The 24,147-nt window shown below is 42.4% G+C and overlaps 1 protein-coding gene across 2 annotated transcripts in view; it reads right to left on the bottom strand.

Annotated features, from left to right (window-relative positions):
* The window catches only part of PDE11A (phosphodiesterase 11A), a 450,256-nt gene that overhangs the window by 19,787 nt on the left and 406,322 nt on the right, over positions 1 to 24,147 (bottom strand). For both annotated transcript variants that reach the window (XM_051849396.2, XM_051849397.2), the window contains exon 19: positions 21,964 to 22,047. In XM_051849396.2, the coding sequence (XP_051705356.2) occupies positions 21,964 to 22,047 (84 nt within the window). The remainder of the gene's footprint in view (positions 1 to 21,963; positions 22,048 to 24,147) is intronic.

Here is a 24,147-nt window from a genome sequence, read left to right as displayed (position 1 = left end):
GCTGTGGCCCAGGAAGGCAGTGGAGGATGGCCCAAGTGCTTGGGCCCTGCACCCCATGGGAGACCAGGAGAAGCACCTGGCTCCTGGCTTCAGATCAGCACTGTGTGCCGGCCCTAGTGCACCTGCTGTAGCAGCCATTCGAGAGGTGAACCAATGGGAAAGGAAGACCTTTCTCTTTGTCTTTCTCTCACTGTCTAACTCTGCCTGTCAAAAAAAAAAAAAAAAAAAAAAAAAAAAAAAAAAGAGAGAGAGAGAGAGAGAGAGTGTTTGGTCTCTTAGATGCGAAGCAGATTGGCAGCCCACGTAAAAGTGAAAATGCAACAATGCCCATTTCTTTCCCTTTCCATTTCCTCCCTGACTTCTCAGATTAGTTGGTTTGCTTATTTTCTTTATATGCTCAAGGGATGCCTCTGTGGAAAATGATATTCACAAATGACATTAACATTCTGAATTAATGAGGCAGAAATGTTAGTTCCCTTGGGTTAATAGCACTGTTATCTCCATAATATAGGGCAACAGTCTCAGATCCAGTGTCTACATAACCAAGCCAGTAAAGCTACTGAATGAAGTAGGTTGCACAGCACAGTTGGGAGTGGTGGGGACTATGGCAAAGTAGACATTTTACAATTTAAAAAAACCATGTTAAACTAAATGACATATTCTGTGGGCTGAAACTATTTTGGGGTCCACCTCTTTTCTTTCTGTAATAGAGGGTAAAACACAACTCACTAAAATGAACTAACTACTGAGTTACTGCATACCATGTTCATTTGAGGAATTATCCACATGTGAGCTGATTAAGCCTCACATTAGTGCTGTGCTTACAGGTATGATTGGCTGCGACTTGACAGATGAGGGATCTGAGGTTCAGAAATTAAGTTACATGGTTAAGTATACAGCAGAGCTGGAATCTCTGTCCAGCCCGACAGTACAAAGCACATGGCATTCTCACATCAGGAATCTCCACAGGCACACTGGTGACAACGGTTGTCTCACACATCACTGTAGTGTCAAGGGCAGTAGAGCAACATTTTTGTTTTAATGTCCCTGGCCCTGGTTCAGGGCAAACTCACTCACTGAGGAAAATAGACGCACCACCTCCCAAGCATTAGGTGTAGACAGTGCATCCTTTATGTGTGACTCATCTAGTCTACCTTGCCCTGGGAAAATCAAACAAGGGTTTTTCAGTAGTAAATGACAGGCAGGCCTAAAGGCAGCTCATGCAAAAGGAAGCAAGAACAGTCTCTCTGTTATAATGAGCCCCTCTAGAATACTGTCCTGGGTTATCCTGTTGGTTGGATTTTCAGAGCCTGGTGGTAGCTAATCAATCACGTTCATTGTGTAGACAACTTCTGACTTGGAAGGAATGGCTGTTGACCCAGAAGCCACAGCCTTTGATGAATGGGGCTTCATATAAGATGCGGCTGGAACATGTAACTAAAACATAGCCACATGCTAATAACCCACCTCTCCACATGCCAGAATGTTTTCCAATAAAACCAGGCCACCTGAGATTTTATAGAAATTTATAAAAATTTTATTACTTTTGCAAAGTTCAGTGTGTAAAAAGGGCCATTTAAAATTTTTAAATTTTGTTGAGTTGCAAACTATTGACTCACTGTACATCTTTGGTATACTTTCTGTGTGTCTTGACTCCTATGGTGCCCAAGACATAATGGACAGGGTGCCTGTGTGGGAGGGCGTTGTACAAATAGGGAGCAGCAAACCCATGCTTAGTGTGAATGGAGTTCTGTGTGAGGTATTAGAGGACCTCCAAGAGTGGATTCTAGAATATTCCATTAGCATTTATTCTTCTATTTTTTTTAAGCTTATATTTGACTGTCCCTAAAGCGTCAAAAGATTAATTATATTTAGGAATGAGCTGCTTAGTGAGTATCATGAAAATCTGATGATTAGAGAGCAGTTTTTTGGTGTGAGTTGAAAGCACCAGACAGTGCTCCGCTTGGAGTCAAAGAGCAGCCTTCAAAACCAGGAACCCCATGCCTCACATCTACAGAGGACCAGGCCCCCAACATCCGGAAGAAATATTTTGTCTTTAGGTAAAGATCTTTTGGGACACAAATTCTCTATTATATTGGTGGACTCTCTCCATATGGTAATATGGAGATACTATGACATTAATAAAGAAAGAAGGACTTTTAAGAGAAAGCATAAGGGCTGACACTGTCGCATAGCAGATAAAGCCGCAGCCTGTAGTGCCAGCATCCCATATGGGCACTGGTTTGAGTCCCAGCTACTCCATTTCCAATCCAGATCTTTGCTGTGGCCTGGGAAAGCAGCAGGGGATGGCCCAAGTCGTTGGGCCCGTGCACCCACGTGGGAGACCCGGAAGAAGCTTCTGGCTCCTGGCTTTGGATCAGCTCAGCTCCAGCCGTTGCAGCTGTCTGGGGAGTGAACCAGCAGATGGGAGACCTCTCTCTCTCTCTCTCTGCCTCTTCTCTCTCTGTGTAACTCTGACTTTCAAATAAATAAATCTTAAAAGAGAGAGAGAGAGAGAGAGAGAGAGAGAAAGCATAACACAAGAAAGGGAGAGTTACATATACTGTCGGGTATATGTCTGAAGTGGCCTTGTCTTTTTCCCGAAAAAGGGGTCAGTATATCTACTTTAATTTCTGGTAGAAGGGGATGGCATTGTGGCTCAGTGGTTAAGAAGCCACATGAGAAGCTGGAATCCCATATGGGTGCTGGTTCAAGTCCTGCAAGCTCCACTTCCAATCCAGCTCCCTGCTAATGCTCCTAGGAAAGCAACAGAAGATGGGCCAAGTGCTTGGGCCCCTGCCACTGGCGAGGGAGATCCACATGGAATTCCAGGCTCCTTCTTTGGCCTGGCCCAGCCCAACTGTTGCAGACATTTGGGGAAAGAATCAGCAGATGGAGGTGGATCTCCCTCTCTCTCTCTTTGTCGCTCTGCCTTTCAAGTAAGTTAATAAATCTTTTTAAAAAAGATCTGATAGATGATATGTATTGTGGCTCTTCTTAAATTACATTGGTAACTTCCCAAAATGCTAAAATACAGAAAACACATAAATACATATGTGTAGGGACAGCAAGACCAATACCCTTAACAGTTTTTGCATTTTTAAAGTGCAGTTTAAGGAAGAGATCAGAAGAATTTTACAGATAAAACTTCCCAAATGTGCAATATTTTCTATCTTTTAAATTTTGGGAAGATTTACATGAATTTAACTTTCAACTATTGATCATATGAAATGAAATATGTCTCCTAATAAAAAGACAAACTGCATTTCTTTGTAAATTAAATTTTAAAATTTATATGGGAAATATATGAATACTTAAAAATGCTGAAAAAGAGTAATGGGGAAAGTGAAATGAGGCTTATTATTATTATTTATTATATCATAAAGTGGTATTAATTAAAATATATTCATGTACCACTTAATGACAGGGACACATCTGACAACACTGTGATTTCAATGTTTTGCAAACATCATAGAGTATGTTCATACAAACTTAGATGGCAGAGCCTCTACATATGGAAGCTATATCTATATATGGCATAGCTTACTGCTCCAAAGACTGTGAAGAATAAAACATTAATTAAGCATAGAAGAAAATAATGCAATCAAGATATATGGTAAACACAAGATGTATGAGGCTGCTGCTGGTATAACATTTATAGTGTCTTACAGTAAACTTTTAATTTTATTTTTGACAGGCAGCATGGACAGTGAGAGAGAGACAGAGAGAAAGGTCTTCCTTCCGTTGGTTCACCCCCCAATGTCTGCTGCGGCTGGCGCGCTGCGGCAAGCGCACGGTGCTGATCCGAAGGCAGGAGCCAGGTGCTTTCTCCTGGTCTCCCATGGGGTGCAGGGCCCAAGCACTTGGGCCATCCTCCACTACACTCCTGGGCCACAGCAGAGAGCTGGACTGGAAGAGGAGCAACCGGGACAGAATCCGGCGCCCTGACCGGGACTAGAACCTGGGGTGCTGGTGCCGCAGGCAGAGGATTAGCCTATTGAGCCGCAGCACTGGCCTTAAACTTTTAATTTTTTTTTTTTTTTTTTTTGACAGGCAGAGTGGACAGTGAGAGAGAGAGACAGAGAGAAAGGTCTTCTTTTGCCGTTGGTTCACCCTCCAATGGCCGCCGCGGCCGGCGCACCACGCTGATCCGATGGCAGGAGCCAGGAGCCAGGTGCTTTTCCTGGTCTCCCATGGGGTGCAGGGCCCAAGCACCTGGGCCATCCTCCACTGCACTCCCTGGCCACAGCAGAGGGCTGGCCTGGAAGAGGGGCAACCGGGACAGAATCCGGCGCCCCGACCGGGACTAGAACCCGGTGTGCCGGCGCCACTAGGTGGAGGATTAGCCTAGTGAGCCGCGGCGCCGGCCTAAACTTTTAATTTTTAACTTTGTAAGTAGAAGGAGTATACTTTAACAATATAATCATATGACATAACAATATAATTTAGTATAGTAATAAATAATCAGCAACACAGTCATGTGTCATCATTATGAAATATTACATACTGGACATAATTGTATGTGCTATTCTTTTTTTTATGACTGGCAGTATTGATTTGTTTTTACCAGCATCACCATAAATACATGAGCTTTGCTAAGATCTTATGATGGCTATAGTGTACTAGGAATTTTTCAGCTCATTATAACCTTGAAAACATTTATTTATTTATTTGAGAGAGAGAGAAACACATTCTTGATCACTGGTTCACTTTCCAAATGACCACGCTGGATTGGAGCTAAAGATGGAGTTGGGAACTAAGTCAGCGTCTTCCATGTGGGTGGAAGAAACCCAGTTACTTGAATTGTCACTGCTCTCTCCCAGCTTCTGCATTGGCAGGAAGCTGGATTCAGTAGCCAGAGCCAGAAATAGAACCCAGGCACTCCAGTGTGGAATGTGGACATCTCAACCCGTAGGCTACATGCCCACTCCAGCTCTGTTATATTTTATGGAACTGCTGTCATATTTGATCCATTGTCAACCAAAATGTTACAAGGTACATGACTGGGGTTTGCCTAGGCAGATGAGTCAACAGAATAGAGAGAGTAAAAACAGAACCAAATTTAAGGGATGTAGTATATGATAACAATGACCTTCCAAATCGTAAGGGAAAAGATTAGACAAAAACGTATGTGGGGAAACTGAGATAGCTAACTATAGAATGAGGTTGGAACCCCCCTCACTTTTTACATCAAAACAAAGCCAGATGAAGCAGAGATGTAAGTATTTTAAAAAGAAACTATAAAATACTAACAGAAGTTCCAAGAAAAATTTTGTTTTTATAATTTTGAAATGGGAAAGTCATTATAACACAAAGCCTAGAGCCACAGAAAATTCCTGAATTTAACTATGTGAAATCAATATACATATAGCAGAAACAAACTGAAAAGACAAACTGGCAAAGATACTTCCTCATTTTGCTCTGTGTACAAGTCTCTTCTTTAATATACAGCAAGCACCTACAAATCAATAAGACTACTGCTCAAAAGAAAAAATGGGCAAATTTTTCTGTAATGAGAAGTTTACAGAAAAAAATTCAAATGGTTCATAAGTGAATTAATCTATAGTAAAATTTTATCATACTTATTTACTATGTGGAAAACACAAAACTATTATGAGATAGATTTCACACATATGACATTGGCAAAATTCAAGAAGATTATGAACACATTGTATCGGTAATGATATGGAGAAACATCCACCTCAGAGCTTGCTAGTGGGAATATAAATTCAAACTCCACAAAGCTGGCAGTCTATCAAAATTTCAAATATCCATGCTCCAACTGTCCACTCATCTCACTTCTGGGTATTTATCTTAGAAGCAAAGAGTGAATATGGTATATTTATGATGATCTTTGTTGTACATTGTTTATAGAAGCAAACTATTAGAAACATCAGTGTCCATACTAACAAGATAATCAATTACTGGTTAAATAGTTTATTTTTCATCTTTAAACTCTAAAACCTTGCAGCCATCCAAGAAGAATGAGACAATTTCTTTATGGACATTAAAAGGAAGTAATTTCAGAAATATATTAGGTGTAAAGAAGCATGAGATGGAGTAGGATGCACACTATGCTTTTATGTATGGGCACACACACACACACACACACACGGGTACTCCAAAAGGTTTATAGAAAACTTAATTGAAAGATAATATGCATTTCCATGAATTTTTGTAGATCCCGATGTACACACAGTTTATGTATAAAACAATGTATAAACACGATACACCAAAACAGCGTAAGAACACACTCTGCTTTTACATGGATCATCTTTATCACACATGAGGCATTGCTGGCAGTGTTTGGCCCTAGAGAGAGGAACTGGGTGACTGACAGGAGTTTCTCTAACACTTTTCTGCCTTTCATCACCTTTGAATTGGGTAACCTTTCCAACAATAAGATATTTCATTCAAAAGCCTAACATGAACAGATAAAGGAACTAGCAATCTTAGGTTAGGTGTTAGAGTGATTAAATGGTAAGTCAACTGATAATAGTTAAGGCTTAGAAGTACAAGAGCAAACTGGAGAAAATGCTCATTTCATAAAAATCAAAATAATATAGTGCTTTAACACAGTAATACAAAATTATTTTAATGCTTTAACGTATGCCGCAATAACACTGCATATAAACACTGCTTCCTCCTCCATCCAGCTCACCCAGCCATATCACAAACAAGGGCTGACTACTGCATAGCTCTTCAGCATTCCCTCTGAAAAGCGATCAATGTCCCCTGCCTGGCCATTAAATAGATTTTGAAAAACTCTTCAATCCGTATCAGTCTCATATCCTTATTTAGTTCCTCAAATTTGCCCTCAGCTGGGAATTCTGCTGGCAACTGTGATTCTGTTGTGCTCACCACCCATTTGAAGGGGCCCATCCATCATCATTTCTAGTCCTTTTCTGATGCAATGTAGCTTGTTCTTTGTCTTTCTTAAAAACTGAATGGCTGTTAAATTATCCATTTATCTTCCTTCAGATTTTCTGTTCAGTTTCTCAGGCCCTCTCAGGGCTGTCTTTTCTACCTTGTTTGCTGACTTTTCATTCCATTTCCCTCGTTCTTGGAGGCATCTTGGTTCACCATGCTGTCCTTCAAAGCCAACTCTGGTTCAGTTTGCTTTCTGCTTGTGGGAAATCTGCATCACTACTCCCTTTTTAAATTCTGTCCTTTCAGGGGAGCTTTGAAAACTTTGAGATATTATATTTCAAATTTTGGGTATAGATACTGGGTTGGGTATATTGGGACAAATTCTAAACTGATGGTCAAAAATCTTGTGTGTGTGTGTTTTTTTTTAAAGATTTATTTTATTTACTTGAAAGACAGTGTTACAGAGAGGTACAGCCAAAGAGAGCGTGAGGTCTTCCATTTGCTGGTTCATCCTGCAAATGACCACAACCCGAAGCCAGGAGCCAGGAGCTTCTTCTGGGTCTCCCACATGGGTGCAGGGGTCCAAGCACTTGGGCCATCTTTTACTGCTTTCCCAAGCCATGGTAGGGAGCAGGATCAGAAGTGGAGCAGCTGGGACTCAAACCAGCACCTGTATGGGATGCTGGCATTGCAGGCTGGGGCTTTAACCTGCTGTACCACAGTGCTGGCCCCAAATCTTGGGTTCTGCTATGAGTTCTGCCACTGTCAAGTCCAGTCACTTTTAGTGCCTTTCAGAGTTCTGCTCTCTTCACCTACAGGATCTGCAAGTATACTTCTGGTTAAACATTGTGGTATTATAACAGCATGTTGCTTCTGTGTAAAGCGACTCAAGGAAAGACATGGGATTTGTATAATGCTATGGCCTACACACCTTCTCTCTATCACAGGTGGCAGTGGATGATACAGGTTAGGAGCCCTAATTTGAGGGCAGAAAGAATCTAAGTTCTGACACTTACTGTGCACTCTTGGATAAGTTACAGAAACTCTGTAGCCTTGGTTTTCATATCTGACAGGGGAGATAATCATGATATTTAAAACTTGATATTATTAAGATAATTAAATCAGGCCATGCTTGGAAAGTCAGTCTTGAGTACCCAGTAAGTGATCAAGAAATGTTGTCATAGACTCACTACCCCTTTGTGGGCTCTTCTTACCCACATTTACAGCAGAGATGCAGAGGTGTAGAGAGGACCTTATGATAAAGGACCTCATGATAAAGCCCTTGTTGGAGGCTTTAATATATAATGTTTACTCTCCCCCAAGCATTTCCCCTTCCTTTGTTTGGAGGAGGATATTATCTATCACCCATTCTTTTTGCTCTGAGGAGAAAGTCACTTTGTAAGGCCAAAGACCCTTGAAAAGCAGAAGAGTCAGCTACCTCCAGGCAAACCTGTGCACCAGCTGGTGACCACCATAAAAGGAAGCTGAGCCTAAGGGGAGAGGAGGGCAGCTTTTTAAGACACAAAAACAGTCCTCCCTCTTGGCCTCATCAGAGGCCCTTAGCATAGGTCATTCTTCTCTTTCCTGCTGGCTCTTCTCTGGACCGGTTTCTCTACTTGTTTCACATTTAGATTGTCAGCCCTTTGGATCACCTGTAGCACTAAGACCTTTGCTGACAATACATTCAATCAAGCACCTGGGGAAGAATTCTTCCCTGTCTATTACCTCCATCCCTCTCTTTGCTCGAAGGAGGCATTCGTTCAGATGCTGAGACTCCCTTGAATCACCAGGGCGATTCTGAACAGTGACCTCCCTAATTTCTCATCCGTGAAATAAACGCAGAAATGTCCGTGCCTGCCGCAGGGCAGCTCGGGAATGGTAGGTTATTTCAGGGGACTCTGAAAGCACACGATGCGCAGGAGCAGGGGTCTCTCCAGCAGCAATGCGATAACCCAATCCTTCCCGTTTCTGCCACTCTCACGCACTGGCTGGGCGGCTGAGGCAGCCTGTGGGGTGTCCCAGCAGCCTGATAACACTACACATACACACTGCTGCTGCCTCCTGCGTGAGGGAGGAGGGCGATAGCACTGAGTGTTCTGGGCACTGTGGCTGAACAGCAGAGGCAATGAATGCAAATCATTAAAATGTGCTAATAAAGGAACTTGCAGTGGGTCCCAGAGGCTGGAATATCTACCTCCTAGGAGCCTTTCATGTGAGCACAGTCCTAAAGTCAGAGCAGGATTTGCTTGGGCAGAGGAGGGAAAAGCACACCCACAGAGACAGCTGTGTGAACAAAGGCACTGGAAGGAGCAAATTGGGAGATGGCAGGTGCCAGTTTTGGCAAAAGTAGAGGGCATAAAGGAAAGAGAGAGGAGGTGGGATGGGGAGGTCGTATGTGCCAACTTAGACTGTTTCCTGTAGCGATGGGAGGGAGGGTCTGAAGGATTGTAAGCAGGTGAGTGACTTGATCAAATCTGCTTTAGGAAGACAGATCTGGAGGTAACAAGGCGCGAGAGGAGGACGGGGCTGCGGGAGTGAGATGGGAGAGGAGCTGCCGAGCAGTATGAGGGTTTGAGTGGAGGCAGCTGGCCCAGGTTGAGGATCCCTTTCCTGACATACTTGGAACCAGAAATGTTTTAGACTTCAGATTGTTTCAGACTTTGCGATATTTGCATATACATAATGAAATATCCCGGGGCCCAAATTTAAACATGACATTCAAATATGTTTCATGCACAGCTTGAAACCTGAAGGTGGTTTTAAAAATTTTATTTCAGTTTTAAAATTTTTATTTATTATTGAAAGGTAGAGAGAGACAGAGAGAGCTGTCCCATCTGTTGGTTCACTCCTCAAATGCCCAGAACCAGAAATGAAGTCTAGGTCTCCCATGTGTGTGGAGTTATCATCTGCTCCCTCCCAGGGTGAGAATTAGCAGGAAGCTGAACTCAGAAGCAGAGCTGGGACTCGAAACCAGACACTGACATGAGACACAGGCATCCTAAGCAGTGGCTTAAACTACTGCACCAAATGCTCACCCATGAAGGCAGTGATATTTTAAATAATTGTGTGTATAACCAAAATTTCATGGTGTGGAATTTTCCACCTTTAGCATCATGTCAGAGCTCAAATAGTTCCTGATTCTGGAACAATTCTGGAACATTGAATTTTTGGATCAGGGATGCTCAACCTATATAAGGAAGTGAGATATAAGGGAGGAAGGGAGAAAATCATGACTTAGCAACTAGAAAAAAATAGAAAGGAAAAGTCCAGGCATGTTGGTCTTATTTAATTTTGTTGACTGTATGAGAGGTTTTCTTTGAAGTCATCTTTTGTTTTCTGTATTTACTGCAGGCTCTGAGTTTCCTTTTCTTTCATGCTTTAAAATTTGCTGCTATTCATTCCTATTAGAAGCTTTTCTCAGTCATCCTGTGGCCCTCATCTGTTTGCAGACATCTGAACGCCAGGCACTGAAAGAACTGCAAAGGGTGATGGACAGGCAGGGGATGGCAGGGAGGCAGCAGTCGCATGGCTGTGACTGTCGACTGGTGGGTTCCATTTTAAGGGCGTCCTGAAGAGCTGATTCCTCGCGAGAGTCCCATGGGCAAGTACGTGCAGGTCTTTTCCCTGAGGCACTTCTGGTTCCCAGGAGAACCCCAGTTTTCTGCTTTGGAAGGCATCTGACTGCCGGTGTCCCAGGAGCAGAGTAGGAAGGCGCCTCGGGACAGACTTACCATTTCAGCTGTGAGTTCTCCTGACTGGCACCCACAGATGAGCTAGCTCTCTGCTCTCCCAACTTGGCAGCCGTGGCACAGGCTGTTCCCTGGTTGTGTGGATGATGGGTTATTCCAGAATCCCCAGTTACCAACTTGCAACCTTTCCTCCTTCCCTCCTTTCCAGGCCTATGCCTCAAGCTCACTGTTGTGAAGTATGTCCTCCACCGCATGGGCTGAAGTGCTCACGCCAGTCACCTCTGGGTTTGACTGTATGTGGAAATAGGGTCTTTTCAGATGTTGGCAATTAAAAATGAGGTCGTACTGGAGTAGGGTGGGCACTAAATCCAGTGGTTGGTTTCATTACAAGGCCATGTGGGCACACAGAGGCAGGGAAGATGATGTTGAATTCAGACAGAGACAGAAGTTACAGTGATGCATCTATAAGCAAGGAACGTCAAGGACTGCAGGCAATGGCTGGAAGCTGGGAGAGAGGCATGGAGTGGATTATTTCTCAGAGCCTTCAGAAGGAGCTAACCCTGCCAATGCCTCAGTTCCAGCTCTTGGAACAGTGAGAGAATAAATTGCTTTAAGTTACCCAATTCACTTGACTTCATTACAGCAGCCCTGAGAAACTAATACACCCACTCTTGGCCAAACCTGTCCCCCTAGGTGCTGAGCTTCTCACCAGCTCCTTCTGAAAGACAGGATCAGCTGCCTGCCCACTGATGTCCCTCTGCACACTCTGGCCAGCTCCAGCACTCGGGATACCTTCTCTCCACTCACACTGTTTCCTTGAGAGATTTTTTTTTAAGGCTGGCTTTAATAATTTCTAATCACACTCATTATAATATTGCACAAGAGTGCTTATTTCAGGATTATCTCAACTAGAAAAAAAGAAGCAGGGAGTGATATTAAATTATGACAAGTCAACTGAATGGAATAGTAGCTTGTTGTTTCAAAGGAGAATGTGAAAATTATGTACAAACGTGGAAACACGTAATGAACTTTTTGTTAAGTGACCAAAGCAGAATATACTAGTGTACCTAAATCAAAACATGTTTGCGTGTGAGCTGTGGTGTGAGGGGGCAGCCAGAAATAAGAGAATGCGAGGCTCTTGTAGTTTCTAATGGTCTCCTGGCAACTTAGGCATTCTCTAAGGTTTTACCCATTTTCTTTACTGTTCTCATTTCCTTTTAAGACCTCACTGGCAGATTCATTAACTTGGCTATTTCTACTAACAGTTTTCATAGGCAATCTAGGTTTTTTTCTATCACAATGCCTAAAAATCTTCCAGCCTCTTCCCATTGCCAAAAGGAGTCTGTATCACTTTAAAATAATAATAATTATTATTATATCAGTTGGATTCTCAGAAGGACGACAAGATAAACTGATGAGTTCAATCCACAAGCATTAATTGGGAACATCAGTCCCCTACACAGTTGAAGATGTTAGATTGAGAAAAAATTGTCTGCAGTGTCCAACTAAACAGATTCCATCAGCCCAATCAATCCTCTGAAGTTCTCTCTGGAATTTCTACGCAAGTCCCTGTATCCTCCCCACTGAAGGACTCAGTGTTTCCTTTGTGAATGGGGAGGTTTACAAAGGTACAGTCCTGTTGAACAAAATGGAATCACACGTTCTCAAGGAAGTATGGTGGGGGAAAGCACAGAAAGATCGAAGGGTACTTGGCTTGGAAATTCTGATTCAGCCTTGATTTAACTGCTTTACTCTAAGTCCATTAGCACTTTGGGTTTCAGTTTTCTCATCTGTAAAAAACTAGACCATGAGGCATTATGGGATCCAGACTGAAGTATTTCCGTCCTTCACAGAAGTAGGATTAGATTAAATTGCACATATAAAATAAAAGCACTACGTAAACTTTAAAATTTAGGCCTCTGGCAGTGGCTAATATAGTCAGTATGCAATAAATATCTGCTTATAAAAAAGTATGCATGAGGAGACGCTCATATTTTCAGGAGTTTTAGACTGATCTCCTTTTCTACAGAAACTTCGTCTGATAGAGGTCTTGAATTTCATTTTAGACTGGCTAACAAACTCAACTGCAGGGTTGCCATAGTGCATGATGTGTGAGGTTGAGAGCCCGAATCTCTTTGATCGCTTTGCTAAGGTAGCATGTGCTTATGAAAATGAGGCAATGTTCTCTGATTAACTGATTTAACATTACAGCTCTGATAATTAAACATAAGATAGTGATAGCTCAGGACCTGGGAGGGCCTCCTTGAATTCTCTCAGGAATCACATAGAATAGTACAGAAGATTCTTCTTGGCAATAGCATAAGAACAATGCTTCATGTTTATCTAATGCCTCACTTGTCAAGAGCTCAAACAATATGGACCATAAGTGAACATAATCTCTCTCGGAGATTTTGGAGAGGCACTTGCAAAACCAATCAGTACAAGAGGTCTTTATTTTTATCTGAGTAAAGAAAAATGTTATTTTTCTTTATCTCACTTTCTTTCTCCCTACTTTTTTCTTCTGAAGACAGTAAAAGAAGGAAGGACCATCTAAAAGAGTTAGGTCAGATTTTAAAATGTGCTCTTTAGAGGAACTGGAAAATAACAGAAATAAAGACACTATTACAAGCTTTGTATAGCATTTGGGTTAAGTGACTTTTAGCTTAATGATAACCAGGTAGAAATATTTTTAAAGAAGAGTTATTTATGCTGGTCAGCTGGATAAGGAGAAGTAGATCTTAAACTCTATCTTCAAAAACTTTATTAGAGAATATATCATATTTTTATCAGATTCCAGCATTTTAATATAAATTAACAATTACAGTTTTCAAGCTCATAAAATACATATGAATAGCTTAAGTAGTACTTGTGGGGAGCAACTCGGACTATACTGTTACTGGAATTGAGACTTATTCTATGCATCTGCTCTCCCACAATATGGCGCTGGGAGAGAAGAAAACAGTTTCTACACAGCTGCCTCCAGTTCAGCCAATAAACTGTAGGACCTGCTCCTGATTGGAGGAGAGCAGCGTACTCGGCGTGTGGGCAGCCGAGTTAGGATTGGCGGAGGACTATAAAGGAGGAGAGAGACGGCATGCACCAGGAACATCTAAGGGGAACATCTAAGGGGAACACCTGTGCAGCCCCCGAGAGAGCCGGCCGGCGGTGTGCCGCTCCCCCGCGGAAGTGGGGAATGTGGCAGGGGGAACCGCCCTTCCACGGAGGTGGAAGGGACGGTAGCCAACCCGGGAAGAACCAGCAGCAAACCCGGGGAGGGCCGAGCAGACGAAAGAACAGCGCAGGGTCCTGTGTCGTTCCTCCACGAAGAGGGGGAGCGACATAATGGTGCCGTGACTCGGATATGAAGCCTAGGCAGGGTTCTGTGTCGTTCCTCCATGAAGAGGGGGAGCGACAAGTACTGTATAAAGAACAGCTTTTTAAAAGTTACATGAAATAAAACAAAGTCCTTTTACTTATAAGCAATTGTACATAGAACTGGTTACTTTATCAAATCAAACTCATTTTTCAGAGGTGGAAAATGCCCTACAAAATCAAACACTCTGGGAGTCAGGTATTTAGGAGTGACTCTGAGATGTAGCCAGGGGTGTGAAATACCTTCACCTGCCCCGTATCATGCATCAGCAGGAGGCGACGTGAACCTAACTGCTCTCCTACTAATGATCCCTCTCTGCTCTTCAGCTCTTCCTCCTACACAGCACATTATCATTTGATGTTTGTATTGATAACTGTCAGGTGCTGGAGGAGCTGAAAGTCTTCTAAAGATGAAACGTTACCTATGATTATTAAGTTTTATTATAATTTTTTGAAATTATATGTATACAATATACAGTACAATTTCTTGAAGTCTTAAGTTTGACATATGTTAGCCTGATCCATTAACTTGAATATTAAAAGAAGACTATATTTTCTAGCGATGCTGGATAGAGAAAATTTAATGGATTTCCTAGCTGAAAAAGTCAAAGCTCTGAAAAATTCATGGCTATAAACTGGTCCTTTACGGTAGAATTAAGGGCCGATTCAACCACAATGGAGAACTAAACCACTTTCTGCAAAGATATCATAGGCCATATACTTCAGATTATGGACAGGTATATAACAGTGCATACTCTGATGAAAGGCTTTATGTATTTATAGGCAATAACTTAAAATGACATTATAACCCGACTGAATACATTCCACTGGTTATCATTAATTCTGTGGCACTGCATCCCCTGTTCAAGTTTCTGCTCTTTCATTCATTTGTTAAGCAAACATTTACTGAACAGTTGTAATGCGCCCTGCACAGTGCTACTAGTTGCCAGGAATATGGTGTCCCAAGAAACCAGTCTAATGGGGGAAGAGAGACAGGCAAAAAAATAATCACGGTGCAGAGTGGGCTGTGTGATTATGAAGAGATGGAGAGAGCGCTGTGAATGCCAGGGAGGGGTACAGGTTTTACAGCAGTGACCGTGGGGGCTGATGAGTTACAGACTGAGGAGGGGGCTGGGAAGACAGAAGGGCAAGGCAAGGGAAAACTAAGGAGGGTCGGTGAGTCCGGTGGGGCAGAGGGTGCCTGAGTGACGAAGTTGGCAGGGTGACAGATGACAGTCGTTGGGGGCTCAGAATAAATGGGGAAGGTGTGTTTGATGCCAAACCAGGAAATAGAAGGTCTCTCAACAGAGGTCAGAACCTGAGGTTTTAAGCTGAGGGATGCCCTGGTCAGATTTTTTTTAGAAAGTTCATTGTGGCAAAAGTTTACAAAACAGTCTATAGTGCAGGGGCCTATAACTTACCTAAAACTGACACTTTTGAGTACTTGTATTTCTCTTCCATTTGTATTTGACTTAAAACATACAGCATCTTTTTTTGAGATAAACAGGTTTTACTGTTGGCTCTCAGGTTTGGGTGTGCTATATGTATCAATGTTTCGAAAATAGTAAAGTAATTTAATTTTCATTCTGTTCATGATGCCTGGGGCTCTTCACCCATTACCTCAGCAGGGTCCTCTCCTTCAGGGGGATGGTGGGTCCCCTCCAGAAACAGCAAGCCATCATCCTTTAGCCTGGAGAGAGAATAACTGCATGCAGCTTTGGGTAGTAAAGAAAGGGGTATCCATGTTCCAGAACTCTCCTCTACTATAAAGAATAAAGCCAGGCTAAGTCAGATCATCAACTTTTATGACAAAGCGCCAGTAGGGAGAACACAGAGGAGACCATCCATGTAAGAATATTTCCCATCCGAGGAAGAAAAGGAAACTTAAACATTCTCCATCTAGGGTGCCAGGGAAGGTATCAGGAGGAGGGAGGAGGAAAAAGGGGGGGACAGAAGAAGGCAGAAAGTGAGAGAGGAGAGAAGGATGGAGTTGGGGGGGAAGAGGAGGAGAGAGAGCAGCAGAAGTGGCTGGGAGCCTGGGGGCTGGGAAGGGCTGTTTCTGGACTTCAGGGCCTAATTTTCCTAAAGCAGGCTGGCATTGCTCAGGCAGGGTATTAGAAAGGACTTAGGGGTGTCCTGTGGACAGCAGGCTGAAGTCGCTGAGAGTTCATAGGTGTCCCAGAAGGAATGAGCCAATGCCAAGAGACCCAGTTGACTGGAACTAACCAGGAAGCCCAGGAGGCAGGGGAGGAGGCTGGAGGAGGAGGCCACAAGGGCCTTCTCTTGCTTCTGAAGCCACAGGGAGTTAGGGTGGAGTGGGGGAGTTGCCAGCACACAGCCTCCTCATGCCGACACCCACGCCCACACGGAGGCTGGTATGGATCATGCCAAGTCCTGACCAGCCACCTCACAGGGAACCCATTAAGACTGGCAGGTAGCATGTACACGAGGGGCCCTTGTTCTCAAAGGTCGCCAAGTAGTCACAACCACCTGTGCATTCTTCTGGCACCAGGTAAGAGCAGGGGAGGAAACACCGTGTAACTGGGGCAGTCCGCGTGTTAGCACCACAACCCAGCCAACCCCAAACCTGTGTTAAGCAGAAATCAATACACTTTTTCAAATTCAAGTACCTGTCCCTGAACACTGCTCCTATCCCACCTCCATCACCAGGAAAAGACTGAACCAGATAGATCAATGACAGAATACAGGAAGATAACTCTCTCCCTCTTTTGAATTACACAGGATGCCATTCCATATTGTCCCTTTGCAAGAGCAAATGAGAAATGAGCCCTGACTCTTCCTCTCATTCACAAGAAAACAAGATATCACAGGGAAAACACTAACAGCATGCTAATTCAGGTGGGTGGGGTCCTTTTTACAAATTACTTGATGCAGTCCTCTCTAGTCACATTCCATTTCTCATTGGCTTGTTAAGAGGAGATGAGGGGGGCTAGCACCATGGCTCACTAGGTTAATCCTCCGCCTTCAGTGTTGGCATCCCATATGGGTGCCGGGTTCTAGTCCTGGTTGCTCCTCTACCTGGCTGCTGGCTCCAGACAGGCACAGCACCAGCAGTTGTGGCTATTTGGGGAGTGAACCAATGGAAGGAAGACCTTTCTCTCTGTCTCTCTCACTGTCTAAAACTCTACCTGTCAAATAAAAAAAAAAAAAAAAAAAAAAAAAAGAGGAGATGAGGTTACAGCTCCAACCAGTTATTCTATAGCTCATTACTTATTATTATTTTTTAATGGCACACAGCCATGAATGACTAAGGGAACTTTTATCAGTACCCGGAATCCTGGAATGGCATCTTTATTCTCTTTTCCAGTTCAATTATAACAATTTCTAACTCCCAGTCCCTAAAATGTCAAAAATATTTTAAAGATTTTTTTCTCTCCATTCTCTTCTGGAGATCATATCAATATTGCCTTTAGTGGAATGTATTTCCAAAATGGAAGGCAGAAAAAAAAGTCAAAAGTCACTGTAATCTTAACACCAGAAGCCGTGCCTGTTGCAGAAGCCCCAAGACATTGTTCTAAAAGTGTTCCTCCTCTTAATGAAGACAGAGAATTATTCCGGCTGCAAGCAGTCTGGGTCAGGTTCTCTTTACCTGTGAGGAAGTCCACTCCAAGATCAAAAGCTTGTTTGGGATGAGCTAAAACTCTCTGTTCATAATAAAAGCCAAACTCTTCAGTCCTTATCCAACAGGAGATTTCTAATGCCTGTTGTACATCATTGACATTCCAGGGACACTGAGGTTGGATCAAGTTGTGGATGACAATCAGCGCCAAACAGTTCGCCTGCTATTGCAAATAGAAGCTCCGAATGATACTGTGACATCAGGGTTTCTGTTTATCCCTAAGGCTGGTGCAGCAATGACTTTGAAGTTTGATGGTGTCTTTTTTTCTTCTTCTTCTTTCTTCCCTCCCCCTCCTCCCCCAAAGATGTGAGCAGCAGGCTAATGGATCCCCAGCAGGGTGCAAAGACAGCAGAAAGCAGGAGAATCAGATGTCAATGTATTCTCTGAGATATCCTGCTAGGATGGAGCTAACTCACAGGGCTTTAGTCTTCTTTGGAGGAACACGCTTTGATGATTCCATGCCCACTCTTGGCTTCCTAGATGCTTTCTGATTAAAATGCTGTCACAAATAAATCATGACTTCTGCCTGTTAGGACTTTTTTATTTTAATTCTTTTTTTTTTTTTAAACAAAAGTTTGGAACCCTAGGATTAAAAAGATAAACGTGTTCTAGAGAACTATGTGGTTACATATGAACATATGTATATAAAAATGTATTATAACTATGCATGGGTCTGGGGCTGTTCTCATACATGTCAGAGAGCTATCAATGCCACAATTACTTGCTCTCTTTCTCTTTCTCCATTTGAGATAGAAACAGCTAGTTTCTCCTGTTTACTTATAGTAAGGAGAGCCCGTGTGTCAGTTTTTGCTGCTTTATTGATATGACTATATATATGGCCACTTTCAGTCAATCGCTTGATCACTCGAGTTACCTTCCCAGTGAGTAGATTCTGGAGGAGGGGAAGTTCCTTGCTGTTTCTCTGCAACACAGTCACAGATGGACCAGACATTAAAGTTATCCCTTAAATGAGAGTTTCAATTAAAAATAATTTATGGAGGGAGGAAGGGAGAGAGTGAGAAATTGATTTCCATTTGCTGGCTCACTCCCCAAGTGCCCACAACAACTGGGGCAGGGCCAGTGCTGAAGCCAGGAGCCAGGAAGTCGGTCCAGGTCTCCTATGTGGGTAGCAGGGATCCAACTACTTGGTCTCCCTGTGCTTCTTTCCAGGGTCAGCATTAACAGGAAGATGGAATTGGGAACATAGCCAGGACTTGAACCAAGGCACTCTGATGTGGGATGCGGGTATGTATCCCAAGCAGCGTACTAACCACTATACCCAACACCCATCCTGAATTTTCATTTTAAATATAAATGGCATCCAAATGTACCTATGTGGGTTCCCACCTACGCATACAAGTAGTCTTCAGGCATCTGAAAGTAGCAACAATCTTTATCCTTTGCATGGAGGAAAGACAGAACTCGGCAAACAGGAGCACAAGCAAAAAGTGCTTGATCTATTTTGATGTCTGACAAGCACAACCCTTTTAAAGCCATGAAGTAAAACCAAACTACCCAATGAAAGTTAGTGAAGTAAAAAAAGCTGTGCGAAAATCATATTGTATCAACTGCCTGCTGCAAGTCCACTCTTCACTGCCAGACCCCCAGTGCCATCCCACCGCGTGTGGAGTAGCCTCCTGGCCGTGGGATGCCCTTGGCTAGCTGCCAGCTTCGCCACACTCCCTCTTTCCACATTGCTCCACCTGTGAGAGGATCCTAGCTCTTTCAGCAGAGTCTGTTTGCTTAGGCTGTACATCAGGTTTCTTGTCTCCCACACCTGCACCCATGCCTGCCGCCATGGGGTAAGGACCTTGGTCATTAAAGGGGCATTCTTGGTTTTCTATGTACCATTCCATGTCCTTTTGCCATATGCCCAGAACAGTTTTTGCAAAGCCAAACTGGATTCTTCTGTTCAGATCATACCATTTCATTCAGGAGTCCTGCCACCTGCATGCTTTTCTGTTTGCCTTTTATCCTCTCAGACGTATTGCACATTGATTATTGCACAAACTGGCCTTTCAGCAACTGTCTGGGTTGCCTCTGTGGCGGACTTGCCTCGCTTGTCATTGTCTCAGTGCTTTGTGTCTTCCCCTGAATGTCAGTTCCCGCCTACTGACTGATTCATCTCAATTAAAGTAAGATTATCCAGCTAAATAATGGGGGGAAACCCTCCCCACTGCATGAGAAGGAACAAAATAGGGACCCTTACAGGGATATTTTACTCCACAAAGTTTGAGTGTGACGGTTCTTTGAAAGGTAGATTCTAATGCGTTGTCAAGAATTTGCAAATGAAATCATGACATTAGTGGTGACAAGGAATCAAAAAAGGGCATGGCTTCCACCCTCTGTCAAAATGAGAAAACCGCAGCAGCAAGTATGAGTATGAGCTTTAACAAACAGCCTCATCCACATTCGTCTTTCAGAATGACATGCAGAAATAGTCACGAATAGTGGAGTAAATTTCCATCAGGGGAGGAACTAGGCAGTGGAACTATCACGAATGAGCAGGACACAACTCAGATGTGGTGGGCACTTTGCTTAACCTTTCAATATGTTAATTTCCCCCAGATGAAAACAGAAGGTGTATCTAACCCCATGGATCAACAGTAAAATAAGACAGAGGTGAGAAATCAGGATAATATATAATTGGGATGGTCCTATTACTCCCTTAATTCTAGAAACTGCCATTTTCAGTTTAATGTCCTTTTGAACCTCAAGATTTCAAAGTATTTAATAGGAAATATAACGTAAGCCTAAATGATTGTGAATCAGTAATGAAACAATTAACATGGAAAAGCGCATGAGGGTCCTTTTCAGCAATCACTAGAACTAATAACACAGAAAGAGTATGTAGGCTTTGGGTTCACTCCAAAGGAGCTTTGCAAACTAGCACAAAAATTTAATCAGCCCCACAAATATATTTCTTCATTCTCCTAAGTTTTATTCACAGTAAAAGGAATTTATGAATTCCAAGAATAATTTATTCATCTCATTTATTGCCTAAGTGTGTACAGGAAGCTGAATAACATTAAAAAAATAATTCAATGTGGATAGTCAAGGTCAATTTAGCAAAGCAAGATGAACCTGACCCAACAGCTGTGGGCTTCACACTTGGGGGCCCAGATTATTCAATGCCACTGAGGGTGGGAGGAGCAGATAGGAAGAGAAGAGAGTTGAGGATCAATTTCTCATAAAGTGTGCATCACTCTTAATTTTTTTTCCCTCATTCATTATTAAATAAATGAACATTATATTCCACTTATAACTAATTAATTTTAGATTTTTAAAAACTTAGCTGGTTTCATGCTCTCCTGTGTTTAATGGATAAAATTTTTAAAATGAATATATTTTTGTTGTTTACAAAATCAATTTTTTTTATTTAAAAATTAACATTTGCATCTTTAGGGTGGTATTCTGTTTTATTTTAAGTGTGCTGTGGTTGGGCTCAGCAGTTCCTAAAAGTGCTAAAAGCAAAGTGGTGAGATAAGCTCCAAACTTAATGGTTGTGGGGTCCTTAAAAAGCAATAGTGTGTTTTTAATGGAGTCACACAGTGTGAGAAACCAAAGAAGTTCTGCTTTCGCTGCCTGTTTCTCACTTCAGAGTAAGAAAGGAAGCGTAGGTAGGCAGGGGCAGAGAACTCACCAGGTTTCACAGATGAAAGCAAATGCTTGGAAGTGGAATTAAAACCCAGCGTACAGTGAACTGTTAGTGATAACCGATGCCAGCTCTAATGCATCCTCAAAGTGGAATATGAACCCTTCAAAGCTAACATTTGCCAGCTTGCCAAGGGCAGGGTTCTGTATGCTAGGCAGCAGAGCTAGAAACTGTTAGTGCATCTTGCTCAGAATTCATGGCCACATATATTGATTTGTCACACGCATCTAGGGAGAGGCAGAGTTTGAAGATGGAAGGTGCTTCACAACTTGAGAAATTCAGAGTCATTCAGGGTTAAACAAATTTCTTGCTTGCAGAATTTCTCCAAGCCTTTACTATTTTAATGTGCATGGGGACAATTCCTGAATTACTGGCCCTGAGAAGTCTTTTTGCAGAGAGAGCTATTAGAGTATGGCTAGATACTTATATTCCATGGGGCACACTTTGGGAAGTTCCAAGATAAAATATTATTATCCCTGGTTTACAGATTAGGGAGTTGAAGCCCATAGAAGATTATGTGCTAGACAGATGATGGTGGAGAACTCAGGTCTCCAGCTTCCTGGTACCCACTCTTCCCAGGGGTCAGTCCAAAATCTGAGAAGATGAACTGTAGCTAGAGTTCAAAACATGCGTACTCTGGAAGGTCTCTTAAAAGAAATGCTTCGAAAAGCACTTTACACACACTCTTGCTTTTCTGGCTCAACAGAGACACAGAAACCCTCCCAAATCAAGGTTACCTGATACAAAGGCATGCAGATGCTATCAATCCATTCCAACTGCAAACGAGGCAGCTCATCTTTCCGGTTCCGATCAAAAATAGCCTAGAATGGGGGACAGAAAGTAGTGTTACTGCATTGGAGTACTTTACAGGTGCTTTGTCAAACACTTTAGCCCAACTTTTACCAACTGCACACATCAAAAATCACAATCAATCTTTACACATACTTTCATTTCCTTTATCTATGATGAGAAATAAAGTATTTTCCCTCTTTTTTATGAGATTTGTAAATGAATGTATTTGAACTTTACAGCATGCCACTCCTTGGGGCCAAAATCTGTCTTCAGATATAAGTAGCTGCTACTAAATCAAGTCATCAGGTCACTGGGAATTGGGAACAAGTCAAGGAGATGGGGATGTGTTTTATTGCCATAAAAATAATGCAGGCTCTTATTTCTACTGTGAGAGGGTGTGACAGATTGAAAAAATATTCTTAAAAGCAATTTTATTTTAAATAGAAACCATTTATATTACTTTTTCAGGGTGAAATGTTGGTGTGACAATTATATGTATTTTTTCAATAAGGTTCTATCATTAATAGACTTCTAAATATTTATCTATCATGGGGGAGGGCAGAGGAGGACACCCATCCCTCTCATTCCCAGTCTTTAAACTTTATGACGGTATAATAATTGACATAGTGTAGTATGTTTTTGAGATATTTCTGTTGGGCAAACTTAACAAGGGAAATGAACAGAATTCAAGAGTTAAAATGGATTCCTTGAAGAAACACTTGACAATTCTACTCCAGTGAGAATGTCCCTTCCTTTGTGCTTAAGGAGTAAGACCAGGACCTAAGAAGGTACCATGTGCCCTTATTGATAGAGAAGACTGCATTGCCTGGTTATCACATGCCCTGGCATCTTAGAGTAGGTTTTGTCTTTATTACAAATAAAATGTGGCATTCACACCATCTTGGTGACTTTACTGGTCAAGTAGACAGAGTCAAGTAATCCCTTTGGTCCAAATCTACATCCTTCAGATTTATGATTCAGAGTAGGGCAGAAATCACAAGCTGCCAAACTGGGGGACACTATCTCCAAATTAGGGTAAAGGTCTATGACCCCCCACAGCCTCTGTTTTATCCCTGTGTTGAAATGTGAAATGCAAAAGAAGGCTGGAATTCAGAGAAGACAGTGGAGTGCGCTGGAGAAAGGAATAGTTCCCGTGAACTACATGGGTCTTGGTCCAAAATATTATTTTAACAAGTTTAATTCTTTTTTATTTTCTCTATATCTCTCTTTGCTATCTGAAATGTTTCGATTTATTTAACTGTCCTGTGTCTGGTGGGTATTATTCAATTACTTCCTTTTAAAAAATCAGTTGTTTCTAGTATACTCTCAGAGTTGTTATAACCATCATCATAATCAATTTTAGAGCATTTAAAAATATATTTGAAAGGCAAAATGAGAGAGCACACATGCATGAGAGAATTATCTTCCACCTGCTGGTTCATTCCCCAGATGACAGCAGCCAAGTCTGGACCATGTGGAAGCTTGAGTCAGGAACTCCTTCTGGGTCTGCTGCATGGGTGGCAGAGACCCAAGTACTTGGGCTGTCATGTGTCGCATTCCCAGGCACATTAGTAGGAAGCTGGGTCAAAAATGTTGAGAAGCTGGGACTTGAACCAGCATTCTGATATGGGATGCCAATGTCACAGGAGGTAGCTTAATACAAGCACCACAATGCTGCCCCTTGAACATATTTATCACCCCTAAACAAAGCTCAAACCAGTAGTAGTCACCCTCATTTTGCTCCAAACTCTCATCCTTAAGCAGGCACTAATCTACTTTCCGTCTCAAAGGACTGCCTCTTCTGTACTTTTTGTATAAATGGAGTTATATAATATAGGATCTTTTTAACTTAGCCTAATGCTTTCAAGATTTACCTTAGCCATGTGGCATCTATAACTTTTATTGATTTTTATTGCCAAGTGCTATTTCATCATATTGATATATCAAATTTTATTTATTTATTCATCAATTGATTGACATTTATTTATTTTTTATTTATTGACAGGCAGAGTGGACAGTGAGAGAAAGAGACAGAGAGAAAGGTCTTCCTTTGCCATTGGTTCACCCTCCAAAGGCCGCCGCGGCCGGCGCGCTGCGGCCGGCACACCACGCTGATCCGAAGCCAGGAG

This window comes from Oryctolagus cuniculus, chromosome 3 (genome assembly GCF_964237555.1).
Source record: "Oryctolagus cuniculus chromosome 3, mOryCun1.1, whole genome shotgun sequence".
Lineage (NCBI taxonomy): Eukaryota > Metazoa > Chordata > Mammalia > Lagomorpha > Leporidae > Oryctolagus > Oryctolagus cuniculus.
Note: the sequence above shows the minus strand (reverse complement) of the source record. Positions and strands in the feature narration are given on the sequence as shown.